The sequence below is a fragment of the Phodopus roborovskii genome, unplaced genomic scaffold (genome assembly GCF_943737965.1).
Source record: "Phodopus roborovskii unplaced genomic scaffold, PHOROB, whole genome shotgun sequence".
Classification (NCBI taxonomy): domain Eukaryota; kingdom Metazoa; phylum Chordata; class Mammalia; order Rodentia; family Cricetidae; genus Phodopus; species Phodopus roborovskii.
In genome coordinates, this window is record NW_026125281.1 from 2,240,904 (window position 1) to 2,254,141 (window position 13,238).

At 43.7% G+C, this 13,238-nt stretch overlaps 2 protein-coding genes across 7 annotated transcripts in view; one reads left to right on the top strand and one right to left on the bottom strand.

Moving 5' to 3' along the window:
• LOC127230894 (uncharacterized) overlaps positions 1 to 8,042 on the bottom strand; it is a 56,901-nt gene extending 48,859 nt beyond the window's left edge. The window contains exons 1-2 of the mRNA XM_051196183.1: positions 8,022 to 8,042; positions 5,817 to 5,936 (exon numbers count right to left, since the gene is read on the bottom strand). Of these exons, the coding sequence (XP_051052140.1) occupies positions 5,817 to 5,936; positions 8,022 to 8,042 (141 nt within the window). The remainder of the gene's footprint in view (positions 1 to 5,816; positions 5,937 to 8,021) is intronic.
• Zfhx4 (zinc finger homeobox 4) overlaps positions 1 to 13,238 on the top strand; it is a 176,015-nt gene that overhangs the window by 1,915 nt on the left and 160,862 nt on the right. For 2 of the 6 annotated variants that reach the window (XM_051196556.1, XM_051196603.1), the window contains exon 1: positions 3,772 to 4,387. The exons of 1 other annotated variant lie outside the window; for it this stretch is intronic. The gene's annotated coding sequence lies outside the window, so the exon portion shown is untranslated. Of the gene's footprint in view, positions 1 to 3,771; positions 4,388 to 5,686; positions 5,797 to 6,511; positions 6,751 to 13,238 lie in introns of those variants that run through there. 3 more of the 6 variants (XM_051196576.1, XM_051196593.1, XM_051196566.1) reach the window with 3 other exon arrangements.

Sequence of the window (13,238 nt, forward strand, 5' to 3'; positions counted from 1 at the left end):
TCTAGCAGGAGCTAAGTTAAACAAAAAATATTAGTTAACATGCTGCCTTTGTTAAATAGCCCCTGGGTGGAGAAGATCCAACAAAAAGAGGAAGGAAAGAGGGGGTTGGGCTGAGGGTCTGAAAGTGTCTGCAGCGCTCGAAAGGGTTCCTAACGCTGAAATCTTGTAATACCTTGTTTCAAACAGAGCTTATCTATAGAGCCCGGAAGCCCGGTCAAAAGACTGGGAACTTTTCCCTTGGGCTGGGCTTGTTCTGGAGCTGGAGGATGCCGGGGAGAGGGAGGTGGGGCATTATGGGGGAATTGGTGACAGGGCAGAGGAAGGGAAGAATGGACAGCTGGCGACTCATTATCCCGTTTGGAAAGCCTAGAGTGTCCTCACTCAGCGTGGGCTAGTGAAATAAGCTGTGCCCAGGGAAAGAGTCTAGAAGTAGAAGTTACCTTTTGTCTCAATGTTAATTGCTCCTTGTCTCCAACACTCAACACCTAGCCACTTGGTGAATAGCCTTGGGGTTCGCCAACAGTTACAGATTCGGTGGCATGGTGCAGGTGGTAGGAGAGATTTGGGCTCCGCAGGGGCAGCTCTGCAAAGTAAAGAAGAGGGTCTAGCGAAAGTTCTCCATGCGTCAGGAAAGCCTTGTGCTCGTTTCACTTTGAAAATAAAGTAGGCAGCGCTCCATAGGGTGGCGGCAGGTTGGCATAGTTTAAGTGCCCTGACAAGCTGCTAGAGAGTGGATTGGGAATCAAGGTCCAAGGTGCAGGGCCAGGGCTCCTAAGAGACCTGAGCGGACCAGCTGGGGGTCCGGGAGCGATCGCTCAGAATGAGATCGCGGGGGGCCATGGCTCCTTGGCCCGGCAGAGAGGCCGGGTTCTGCCCGCGCCCCAAGCAGCCTGCAGGCTGGGCTTGGGCTCGCCCTGGTCGCCGCGCCCCTGCCGGCGGCCCACCCCGCGCAGACCGGCCTGGGCTCTTGGCAGCAGCTCTTCTAGCGCCGGCAGGGCGCTCTGAGGCCAAGCCCTGGAGGAGACTCTCGACTCTGCCAGTGCTCTCTGCCCCTTCCCCTGAGCCCATTAACCCCGACCTCACCCCCAGCCTCTCTTCTTAGGGAAGAGGAGAGAGAACAGAGAGAGAGAGATGATTAAAAACAAAACGCACACAAGCACACACGCTTTTGGAGGGCAACACTCCCTGCACAGAAGGGATTGCAAAAGTGGGCAAAGGCTCTCACTCTGCTCTGCTTTTGTTTTCTTACGTAGAATTCAATAACAGCCCTCTTCACCTCTTCACCCAACACACACACACACACACACACACACACACACACACACACACACACTGGGGGGGGAGGCAGAGAGAGAGAGAGAGAGAGAGAGAGAGAGAGAGAGAGAGAGAGAGAGAACTATATCTTGCAAGAAAGAGATGGGGGTAGGGATGTTGGGACAAATAGCCACCAAAATTTTTAAATACTTTCCTTGGTTTTCGAATTTGCTGTTTTGTTAATGGCTGGTGTTGTTGATATGGTTTCAAGGAGGGTAAAAACAGCAAAAGAAATAAAGAGCATGCACAGGCAAAGATCACCTTCCTCGTCCACCATGGCAGAAGAAGTAAACCCTTTCTGTACCTGAGCCTGAAACAGACTTATTGTTCTCAGGTGTTTCCTTCATCACCCGCGTTTACCAGGCTGCAACAGCAGGAAATGGCTTTTCCATCACCCAGCTTGTACAGGTAGTCCCCTCAGCAAAGGGCTTGATCCTTGTTCATGTGAACCTCAAAGTTCCCCCTGCCTTCACTCCCCCCCCCAGTCTCTAGAAAAGTCCCCACCTTGTCCTCCAAGCAGACACCCCAGACAGTTTTCTTATTATTATGTTTTTAAGCCAGGATGTTTGCTCTCTGGGGTGTTTTTCTGTAAATAGTCAACTCTTCATAAAAACACCCTTTTCACTTACATGTTACAGAGAATTCAGATTTTACCCTTGTGTGCAACAAACGTGTTTCTCAACCCCACTGAGGAGCACAGGTAGACTGTTAGTAAATTCCTGATGCAGTTGTGTGAAGGTGAGGCTGTAAATGAAAACACTTTAAAATCTTAGAAGCCTTTTCATTGTGAATACAAAGAAGTTGGAAATGGAAGTCTTTAGAGACTGAGGGTTCTCTCTCTCTCTCTCTCTCTCTCTCTCTCTCTCTCTCTCGGTTAACATATAGTCACTTTAGTTTCTAAAACACTGCTACACGTACCTATTCCAAATTTCTAAACTGGCACTTGCTTTTTCTCTTAGTCAAGACCACGTCTACGCTTGATTTTCTGCAATGTTAGCCAGTGGCGGAAGGTAAGCAGCTTTCCAGAGATGGGGCCTAGGTCTGCTCTTTGGAGACTCTAATTTTATCCTCCCAGATGTTTTCATTCCATTTTATCTGCCCTAGGATGTAACAAGTACACACTGATAGTACAATGGGTGAGGCCCAGGAGGGCCTGTGTAGTCTCGCTGTATCCCCAACGTTGTGCAATAAACCTTTCTGTTGGTGTTTGGCACCTTTGGTTTTTAAGGCCTAAAACACTGTTTGGAAGCAGATCTTGGAATTCCAAACCTTCAAAGGCCTGTCAGCTCAGGGGTGGCTGATGCCTCACCTGTCCAGGAAGCAGGACTGTGCTGGCATTTCCTGTTTTTATTGTTACTACTATCTTCCTTCTGTGATACCTGGCTTTAAAATATTACATAAATGGTGACTACTTGTGACCTTTGGTGTAGCACTATATTAATATGCAGAGTAGCAATTCACAAATTCATAAATATACATATACACATTCATGTATATACACACATATTCATATATATATATATATATCCCACATTCAGTAGGGGGTATTTAAAAGTATGTCTATTCCTAGTGTTAGTTAATTATCTTTTAATGAAAGTGTCACTCATATTCACATCTGTAATATTGGAAGGAGATAATTAGATTTTCAAATGAGAATCAGCCTCCTTAAATTTTGCACAAGAAAATACCAAGTATATTTCACTCTAATGAGATCTGTAGCAGGGTTTTAAAATTCATCATAATGTGCTTCAAGAAAGATAACTCAACAGACTAGAAAGATGATGAAAGGGTCTCTTCTCTAAGTCTTCTTAAAGCGGTTACACTGAACTTATGCGATCTGATAAAGTATTCAAGAATATTACAAAGAGCTAGACCTGTGTCTCAGTATTACTCTTACAACCCGGACTTACTCTCATTTGGAAGTTTACTTTAACTAAACTAATATGCACTTCCATCTCCTTTGCCCTGGATTTTCTCTACTGCGAAGGCAAGTGCAGATACAGTTGAAATAGAATGCCTGAGGATCCGAAAGCTATTCCTTCTTTGAAAGAGGCTGGGCTGGATGATGTTTGCACTCAGGCAAGCATTCTTTATTTACATACATCTGCATATTTGCTCTGGCCCCAGTATTCCCCCATTAAAGTGCGTCCGAGTACATAGTAGAATAAATCGTGTTAGAGGAAAAAAAATCTCTTAATTACCCTAACTCATATTTCTCCTTAAAGCTCCCTAGTAAACAAATCTCTGGTCCGTTAGTAATTACTTTGCCTCATTAAAAAAATAAATAAATAAATAAATAAATTCTCGAATGGTTAAAGGGCATTTCTTAGAAACTATTTGTGCTTTATATTCTTCCCTCTGCTCTGTGTGTGTGTGTGTGTGTGTGTGTGTGTGTGTGTGTGTGTGTGTGTGTCTAATGAAGTTTGAGAGTTGTGCGCGGGGGGCGCATGGGGTGCGAGCCCCGGAGGTCCCCATCCCCTGTCTCCGCGGTCGCCTAGACCAGGGCTCCAGCCGCTGCGCTCGGAGCCTTGGAAGTCGCGAGGCTCCCGGGCTGCTCTGAGTCCCGGCTGCGCGTCATTTGCAGTCTGGGGAATGTTGATCACCTCACTAATTACACCTCTCTCTCCCCCCTCCCTCTCCCTCTCCCTCGCTCTCCTCTCTCATTCCCAGAGTGCATATCGGGAATAGACACACAAAGACATGCGCACTCAACTTAATCAGCCATTTTTTTAAACAGGGCTAAAACGATAATAATTAGCAGAATAAAGACATATCGGATTTTCATTTCCTTTCCTCCTTTTCCCAACCCCTTCACAACCAAACAGCGAGACCGCGGTCGGCACATGCTTTAACTCCTCTCGGACCCCCGAGGACCGCTCCGTGACCCCCCCCCCACTTTCTGCTCCAGCGTTTTTATTTTCACCCAATAAAGTTCGAGGATTATTTTTTTAATTTTTTTATTTTTTTTTAAATGAACCCTCTCGTTTTACTTGGATGTGATCAGCTGTACGTAAAATAAAAGCAAAACAAAAAGGAGGCGAAGATCGAGTAGGAACTGCAGGGGAAATGGAAAGTAAGTTTTTTTTCTTTAACTTTTATTGAGTAGTTTGTGTTAAATTTAGGTCGAGTATCGATTATCTTTCCAGCCTGATCTTGCACAATCTTTGATATTTCGCTCCCTCTCTCTCCCTCTCCCTCTCCGCCTCTCTCCCTCTCTGCCCCTAGCTCGCTGGCTCCCGCTCGCCCTAGCACACATTCCCTCATCCCGACCATCTCTTCCGCTCTGCCCCCCTTTTCCATCTATTTTCCCCGGTTTTTTGGCTCAAAGGTTTGCTCTGCTAAGGGAGTGAGAAGGCACGGGGTGGGGGGGGGGAGACCTGATTTTCTACTTGGGGGAGGGCGTGCTTTTCGGGATTTAACTTTTGGATTAGGCGGCAGATCATCCACTTTCGGCCAGCAGTTTAGTTCTTTTCTCTGTCTTTTCGGGTTCTGCCTTCACCCGGAGCCGGGGACACTCTGGTTGGTGGCCGGGAGAAACTGTCAGCTCCGCAGCGGCGCGGACACTGCCTGGGGTCCCCGCTCGCCCCGCGCCCCTGCTCCCCATTGAGATGACTCTTCCTCGGCACCGATGCTCCGAAAGTTCGGACGTTGGTCGGTGGGGCTTGGAGCTCCCTCTGCTCTCCTCTGCTCTCCTTCGACCCTCCCCTGCACCTTCTTGGATTTCCTTTTTCTTCTCCCTTTTGCCTTCCCCACCCCTTCGCAAGTCAGGCCGGGGCTGGCGCGCGCCGGGCGCGGGGCTCAGGCTCAGGAGGATGGGCGAACGCGGGGCTGCGCTGCAGGTAGACACCGGTCCGCCAAACGGCGGCCGGCCGCGGCAGGCCGGGGCTGCTCTCGGCTGCGCCGGCGCCGCGGACCCTGGCAGGTCCGTTAGGAGGCGGGATCTCCCGGCCTCCGGCAGCGGACCTAGGGGTGGAGGCAGCTTGCCTGGGGCTTGATCGCGGCTCTGAGAGGACACCCGCCGCTGGGGATCAAGAGCCTGTGCTTTCTTTTTGGTGGAGGGCAGGCGTGGTGTGTGTGTGTGTGTGTGTGTGTGTGTGTGTGTGTGTGTGTGTGTGTACGGGGTCTGTGGTCGACTGTGGGAACTGATTCATTCCTTGCCCCCCCCCACCCCACCCCGCTCCAGGGTTCCATGTCTGCAAATGAACTTCACCTCCCTAGCTTCAGCCGGTACCATGCGCGCCTTCTGGCCCGAGCAGTCAGGCGAACGAGCAGGGGCTGGAATGCGGCGGGTCTTGTCTTTTTATTTTTATTTTTCCTGACCCCCTCTTCTGCCTCTTTCCCTTTCAATTCTTACTGCTCTTTTCTATCAGAAAAAAATAATAATAATAAAATTTCTCATGGAATTGTATAAAAGTTCCTCGGCGATGGCCAAGTTGCAGAAGGTTCCCCATCCAGCCCCCTCCCCCAGAAGACGGTGCACTGGTTTGTATTTCTTTTGTTACCTGTGATCCGGGCGGGGGGCTCCTTGCAGCGCTAGGTCTGGGGTCCGGCCCACATACGAGGCTCTGGCGGCCACCTTCGGCTGTGTCTCCACAGTTCTGTGCGGTCCTGGTGAGGTTTAGCTACCGTTCGGTGAGACACCCTCCTTGTAGGTACCAAAGATCACAAACACGGACACCCCCCCCCGACACACACACACACACACACACTCCGACCCCTGAACACACACACACACACACACACACACACACACACACACACACACACTGGCAGTCAACACTCAAGACACACATTGGTCCCACTCCCCACCTCCTGTCCCCACCTTGCCTTCACTCTCCCCCTCCCCCAAAAAGCACACACAGAACAAACCCCCTCCCCCCCCCCCCCCCCCCGCCAAACAAAAACCCAAAGACAAGTTCAGTGGCTGAAGATGGTGGACTGACACTGACTCAGACAGAGGCAGGTTCACCAGGAAATCTGGCGATCCCGATTTCTGACAGTCGCATTTCCTCCCCTTAACCCCCCCCCCTTTTATTAACTCTGTTCCATGTTTAATCAAGGATCATGTAGATGGCAAAAGGAGAGACAGAGAGGGAGACACGGGGGGAGAGAGAGGAGAGAGAGGAAGAGAGAGAGAGAGGGAGAGACAAGAGTGGGGTTTTTTCTTTCTTTCTTTTCTTTTCTTTTTTTTTTTTTTTTATTGTGTTCTGGATTTTCAGTGGCTTGATCCCTATAAACGTGGAGTGGTTAAAGCTCATATGTAGTATTATATTTTTAGTTGGGTGGATGGATGGAAGAATCAGGGAGAGGCTGCGGGGGCCGCTGCCTTTTCGGTTGGTGCTTAGATTAAGGCTGAGACTTGGCTGCGATTGGGACGCGACAGTGACTCGGGGCATCGATCGCTTCCATTGAGAGCAAAGCAAAAACACAGCCCGGGTATGTAGCAGTCTTGCTGCCATCCACACTCGCTTTACTTTATATTTACTGACAAAACTAGCAGAGCAAGCTCGGACTTTCTTTCTTTCTCTCAATCTCTCTCTCTCCGCTCTTTTCTCTTTTCTAACTGAAGAATAAAAAGAATGGTGTGTATGGTATTTGTTGGAAAGGATGGGTTTAAATAAAGCGGAAAGGGACTATTTGGGATTATTTCACTTCATCTATGACTGCATTTTAGAGGTTTTTCTTCTCCAGTAAGAAGCATATTAAAGAAACTGAAGATTTTTTTTCTTTCCTCCTCTTAAGAAAAGGAAAATAAAAAGTAAATCCTTAAGGGGATGTTTGATATTGTTCAAGGGCTGGAGTTGGAAGCAGCAGGAAGACACACACAAATGAGAGATGGCTAGCCAGCTGTTTTAACCTCTGGCACCTGGCTTCAGTGCAGGGATCGTAAGGTTCATACGGTTGTTTTCTAATGGTTTTTAATATTTATGGCGTAAACTGCAGAAAGCATGGCTGGGCTGTGTGTTTATTCAATAGCTGGCTGCTCTTGTATTTAAAAAGTAAACTCTTATTAGACTGTTTTCCTTTTTTTATAGCAATGGAGATAGGGTCAATGAAATATGAGGGTAGCACCATAAATCTGAAAAGTGAAATGTACCCAAGGAACAAAGAAAGGTCAGGTGAACCAGCTGTGTATGTCACAGCAACAGCACCCACTGTGGGAAGAGGCAGGGGCTCTGGGTCTGGGAAGTGAAAGTTGCCGCTTAAAGTTAAAAGCAGGCAACCGTGTTTGGCTCTTTTGTAATCTTTGGCAGTTTTTGGCAGAGCAGCCCAACTCTGTTCATCAATTGTGAGCTAGTTGGATTATCTCAAAGGTGCTGCAGCAGCAAGGGGAAAACAGAGAGGAGGCTAGGAAAATTGCTGTTTAATATTGCAGAATTTACTGCTTCCATTCTGACCGTGAGCCTAAATTTACACAATGAAATCTGATTATCTCTAATAACAATATTAGCTCCTGCACTGGATGGATGAGAATTGAGGTGGTTTTGTTGATTGCAAGGGTTTAATGTTGCATTTCAGAATCTGATGTGGTTTGGCCTCCCTTCCATTAACTGGAAAACCCCTGAGGTTTTACAATTATTTCTTAAAGATAATACATTTAAGATTGCATTGGTAGGCTGAAGAAAAGTCATAAAGGCAAGAAGGGAAGCCCTTAATAACTCTTGAGGTTCAGACATGTTCAGCAGTTAGATTGGCTCTGACTTCACCAAGGGTCGACAATGTGTCATTTCCACGAAGCCAAATTGCCCTCTGCCTATATGATATTAATGTGCAAATCAATATTTCAGGGATTAAATTTCCCTTCTTCATTTTTTATGGTTTCTACCTCAATAAGTCTCAAGTCTATTAGAAGAGGCTGGATGATTTAAAATCTTTCACTGCAGAATGGCTTGTCGTAGTCTTGTTTCACAGACGATTTTAGGTTTTTCTTTATAAAAGCTAAAGGTGCCCCACAGAAGTTGTGAGAGGCAGGGCAGGGCCAGGGTTTGTAGTGTGAAGCTCTCCTTCGATTAAAGCTATGATGTATTGGGAATATCATGGATGTGTTTGTGCATGGTATATGCATACTGCTGGTTTAAAAATATTATGTTAATCACCTATTGATTTATTTCGAAATCAATTGATGCCCCTTTCTTGGTAGTGATTTGTTCAGCATTCTTGAGGACTGTGTTAATTTTCTAAAACACTATGCATGAATTAGCTTGGTGTGAAAGTATTGGAAGGAAGAGATTTTTTTTTTCATGTAGCAACATTTTCCTAAGAAGTACTTTGAGAGATCACTGTGTCTGACAGTGATATGCATATATTGTTGTCATAGCTATCATTGAGTTTTCTGGCTGACTGACTTGGCTGGTATCTGTTAAATGAGGTACCCTTGCAGTCTTTATACTTAGTTTCTAGCACTTAGTAGGAGCAATACTTCTTGAGACTCTCTTGGAACACAATTATATTAAAATATATATATATATATAAGGCTTGATTGGAAAATATAAAGTAGAGATGGGGTAGAGATAAAAGACTGACTTTATCACATAATCTTCAGAAGGCCTACTGCCTATCATTTGGTCTTGTTTTATAGTCTTAAACCATCTGGACCAAGTTCCGCACAGCTGCAAGAATTTCATATGTGATAGAACATTTTTTCCATTCAGTGTGAAATGTTCCTTCCTAAAAAACGTATACCAGACTCGCTTAATTTAGTCTGTTAAAAGGAATGCACATGAAAAAGGACAAAAGGCTCTTTAATCTCTGCAAGCTGTTTGTTTTTCTTAAAGATTCCTGTGTGCTCGGGTTTGAAAAGTCATGTTTATTGAGGAGATGATTCTGAGGTGTGACACTAAAATAATCTATGATTTTTGGGTTGGTGGCAATGCTCCTACCCAATTTGCAGAACTACTTTTTATGCCTGTCAAAACACAGAGTTAATCTATCCTTATTTACAATTAATCTCAATAAAATTAATCTTAACTATGCTTTATTCAGTGGCTTAAAATATCTAATTATATTCAATTAACTGCCGTTATAGTAATTAACATTGCTTAATTGCCTCTGCATATATTTATGTAAAGCTCATTAGCTGCTTCTGTCTCCCTTTTCCTTTTCTGCTTGCTATTTTTGCTGTTGTCAAACCATTTTTATCTTCCGTAGTTTGACAGTGGCGATGGAACAGAATCTTTCATAACCCTTTCTGGAAATGAGTGTGATTGCTCTCCTCCATCAGACACTTGTTAGGACCCTTTAGCTCCTGCTCTAACTGGTACCCCTGTCTTCATTTTCTTGTCCTGGTTTTCTAGTACACTCACCAAATATTTTCTGTCATTGTGGCTAGAAATATGAGAAGCCTGGTTAGGCTTTGTATTTATAAATGGAGAGCTTTTCAGTGTCTGCCTAGGGGCTGTCCCTATAGGCAGTGTGGTTTTTTTTTGTTTGTTTGTTTGTTTGTTTTTTGGTTTTTGTTTTTGTCTTTTGGGTTTTATTATTTTTTCCCCCTCCTCTAAAAAACCATTCTAAGGGTTAAAGACTTGGCCAAGGTTCAAACTGAGAAGCGCCCAGGGAAAGTACATGTGAATATGTACAAGTTTCATGTAATTAGTGCTTAATTATATTAACATATGCAAATTGTCAACTTAGGAGCTTGTTGAGCTGGCAAAGATCAGCTAGGCACAATTGCTATATTGTTCTGAAACAATAATGGATTTCAAGTTGGATTGTGGAAACACATAACTAGCTATCTAATTTAACTCATACCATGGTGAAATTTCATTAGTCTCCATGGAGACTGGTTTAATTGTGCTGACTAATGTTCTGGACTGCAGAATGTCCTAAAAAGAAATCGTTGTTTGCCTAATCCACCTTACAATGACACTTGTTTGTACATGTTTCCCTTGTGTGGGAATTTGCATATGCAAATGAATAGATTCTCTGCCCCATTTGTCATGGCTGTTCATTACCCATGAAGAGGACATTGTTACTGGGCTGTTACTGAGTCTCACAAGACTTGATAGTGTCTACCAGTCCAGCTACATTCTTTCATAATTTGTTTCTGATTAATAGACCAGAGTGGGTCTCATTCTCTTTGGGCATCTGCAAAGCAAGGTCAGTCTCTGTCCAAAAGGAGTTTCTGCAGTAACTAAGGACTGTTTTCTTCTGCCTCTGCTTTTTCCACCCAATGGTTAACAGAGTGATATTTAAAATAATGTGTTCTTGTTCAAAGGATGGCTCTACTAATAACCACTAGTTTCCTAAAGCAGAAAGGTAGGGAAAGAAAGGAGAGTCTGTTATTAGAATATTAATCCTGTTTTTGACAGAAAGGTAAACTGATATAATTGCTTTTCAGTTGAAGGCATGGGGGGTTTATACAAGTGTGAAAGCATCGGAAAAGGATTAGCATTTTTTTGCATAATGAAAAGCTCTGTTCAATAGAGATCCAAATGGTCGACTGAATGACTAAGATGAAAGGAAGATGAAAATGCAGGCTTCTCTTTCTTTATGTCTATGTTCTGCTTTCTCCAAAGTTATGTTTGTCCAAGACATGAGCAAACAAGCAGAGACTCAGATTTCAGCAACTTGCTAAGATGTCCTGAGTTTTCATCGCAATTGGGAGGATATGGGTGAAGTTAGTATAAGCTGGTAGATGATCACCAGTGGTTTGTATGTATGTAGAAGTCTTTAAGAAACACGCCAGCCTACAACCCAAAGACTAAGTACTGAGGATCAGGATTCTCAGCACTTTGCTGAAGGAAAAAAAAAAGTTATTTTAGTAGAAACCAGTGGTATGGCATGAATATTAAGTTCATTTAATTACTGACCTTATATAGTGTACCCATTCCCATGGATAAGAAATAAGACAGAACACTTCCTTGGGGGCAAAATGGTGTATTCTGACTTTTGGTAATGTTAGGTGTTTAAGTGGCCTATCAGCTTTTGTAAATTAAGAAGGGATAGCAGATGAGCACACAGAATTGTCTTTTTAGACTCTGATGCATAAAGTTCTGAATGGTTAGTTCACAGGTGTGTTCTGTCTGTTTTAAGTAGGTCTTTTGAAGCATGTCTGGGAGCTGTGTGTTCACTAGGAAGCATTAGCAGTTGGGTTTCACCCTTGTCACTAGTTAGAGATGCCATTGCTCATCAGCTGACAATGTAAACAGGTCTCTTGATGAAGTTTCCAAGGCCATAATGAGGGCAATGAAATCAGCAGGTGTTGAGGCGCCTACAAGGGTTAGAACTGGGTCTTTTGTATATATGTAAATCAGTAGCAGAATAGATCATTATTTGCATACATTGTGTATAAAGGTATACATCTTATGCAAGCTCTTTCCAAGTTGGAGTCACCACAGTGATCCCTGGGGTCCATGGGGAAGGCTTCCCTGGAGCAGAGCTGGAAGATTCCACTAGAGATCATTCTAACTGGTTTGAGGCTAGGGTAGCAGAACTTCCGTTTGTCTCATCACTTTAGTTGCTCAGTTGCTGGGGCTCTGTTATGAAGGTTATATGGAAACTTGAGAAATCAGAAGTGTTGCCCTATAAAAGAAAGTGTACAGGTTGCCTCTTGAGTACAGCATATTGTAAAGGAGAAGTGTTTGATCTTTGTTATAAAGTCGCCCAACTTCTTTACTAGAATCCTTTTTAAAATTTGTCAAGAAATTCTGGATTGTTTCAGAAACTTTTATGGCTAACTTTATGATATGCTTGAAAAAAAAAGTCTTAAAAGAACAAAAAAATCCACATGGAAGATTTTTTTTTTACATGAATAAGGGTTTATTAAGGTATTTCCATAAGAAAAATGTGTTAATTTAAAAAATAAATTCATTTATATTTTAAGACATTGTTAAGCAGGCACCATGTGTTCTACCTGGCAGCATTCCAGCCACCGTGGGTGCACATCACACGTGGGTTAATAGTAGCTTATGTGATGCCTGCATTCTTAGGAAATGGGCAAAAACCCAGGGTATTCTGATATCAAGACTGCAAGAATCAGACAGAGCAGAATATATGTTTATGTGTGAACAGATGGACCCATGTGAGATCTAAAAGTGTACAATTTCTCTTGGCACTTGTTTTTCTTATCCCTGACAACATAACCAAAATCTTAGTTCACTCCTGGTCTTTAATGGCTCAGGGCAAAATGGGCTTTTAATGAGCGCTCAGTGGCATTATTTTCTTGCATGAGGATCGGGGCTCCTTGCGATCTTGCTGGAGTTGATATTGTGCTAATTCCCCCATTTCAGAGGTTCACAAGTTGCCTTGGAAGTTTGATATGGTTTCACATTTGACATACAATCCTTAGGTCAGAAATGGCTGCTCTCCACCCTCCTACTCAGACAGAGGATTGTGAGTGAAATGAAATACTTGCCGCTGAGGAATTTTTTGAATGTATGCATGGCGTGTAAAAACAGCTTTGACACTAAAGCCATGTTTGGCAAGAGGCATCCATAATATAGTTATCCACTTTAGCATATATAATAAATAAATAACATAAATAAATAAATAAATGAAATATTAAGAATTGGAGTAGACTAACTTGATGCTTATGTCAGAATGCCCTAATGCTCCAAGCAAACTTAGGTGTTTTGGTCAGCTAGGAGGCTGGCATGGTAGCATCCAATGTTCCCATCTGATGACTGTCTGATTTGGGGACATAGCAATGCTCAGATGAAAACTGGGTAGCACACATTCTAGCATATGCCTTAAAAAAAAAGTTTATTGATTGTATTTCATCCTTGCTATAAAACCAGAGAACATTCTACTAATATTTACTTAGATGTAAATCACTTTAACCAGGGAAAATTGACTTTCGTGTTAAAATATGCATTTTATAAATTTCTATAAACCTGTTTCCTCATTATAAAGAAGAAAGGGAACCTACAGCTGTGACATTAACATACAAGAGCTTACACTCTGTTATTAAAGTCAAAACAAAGTAA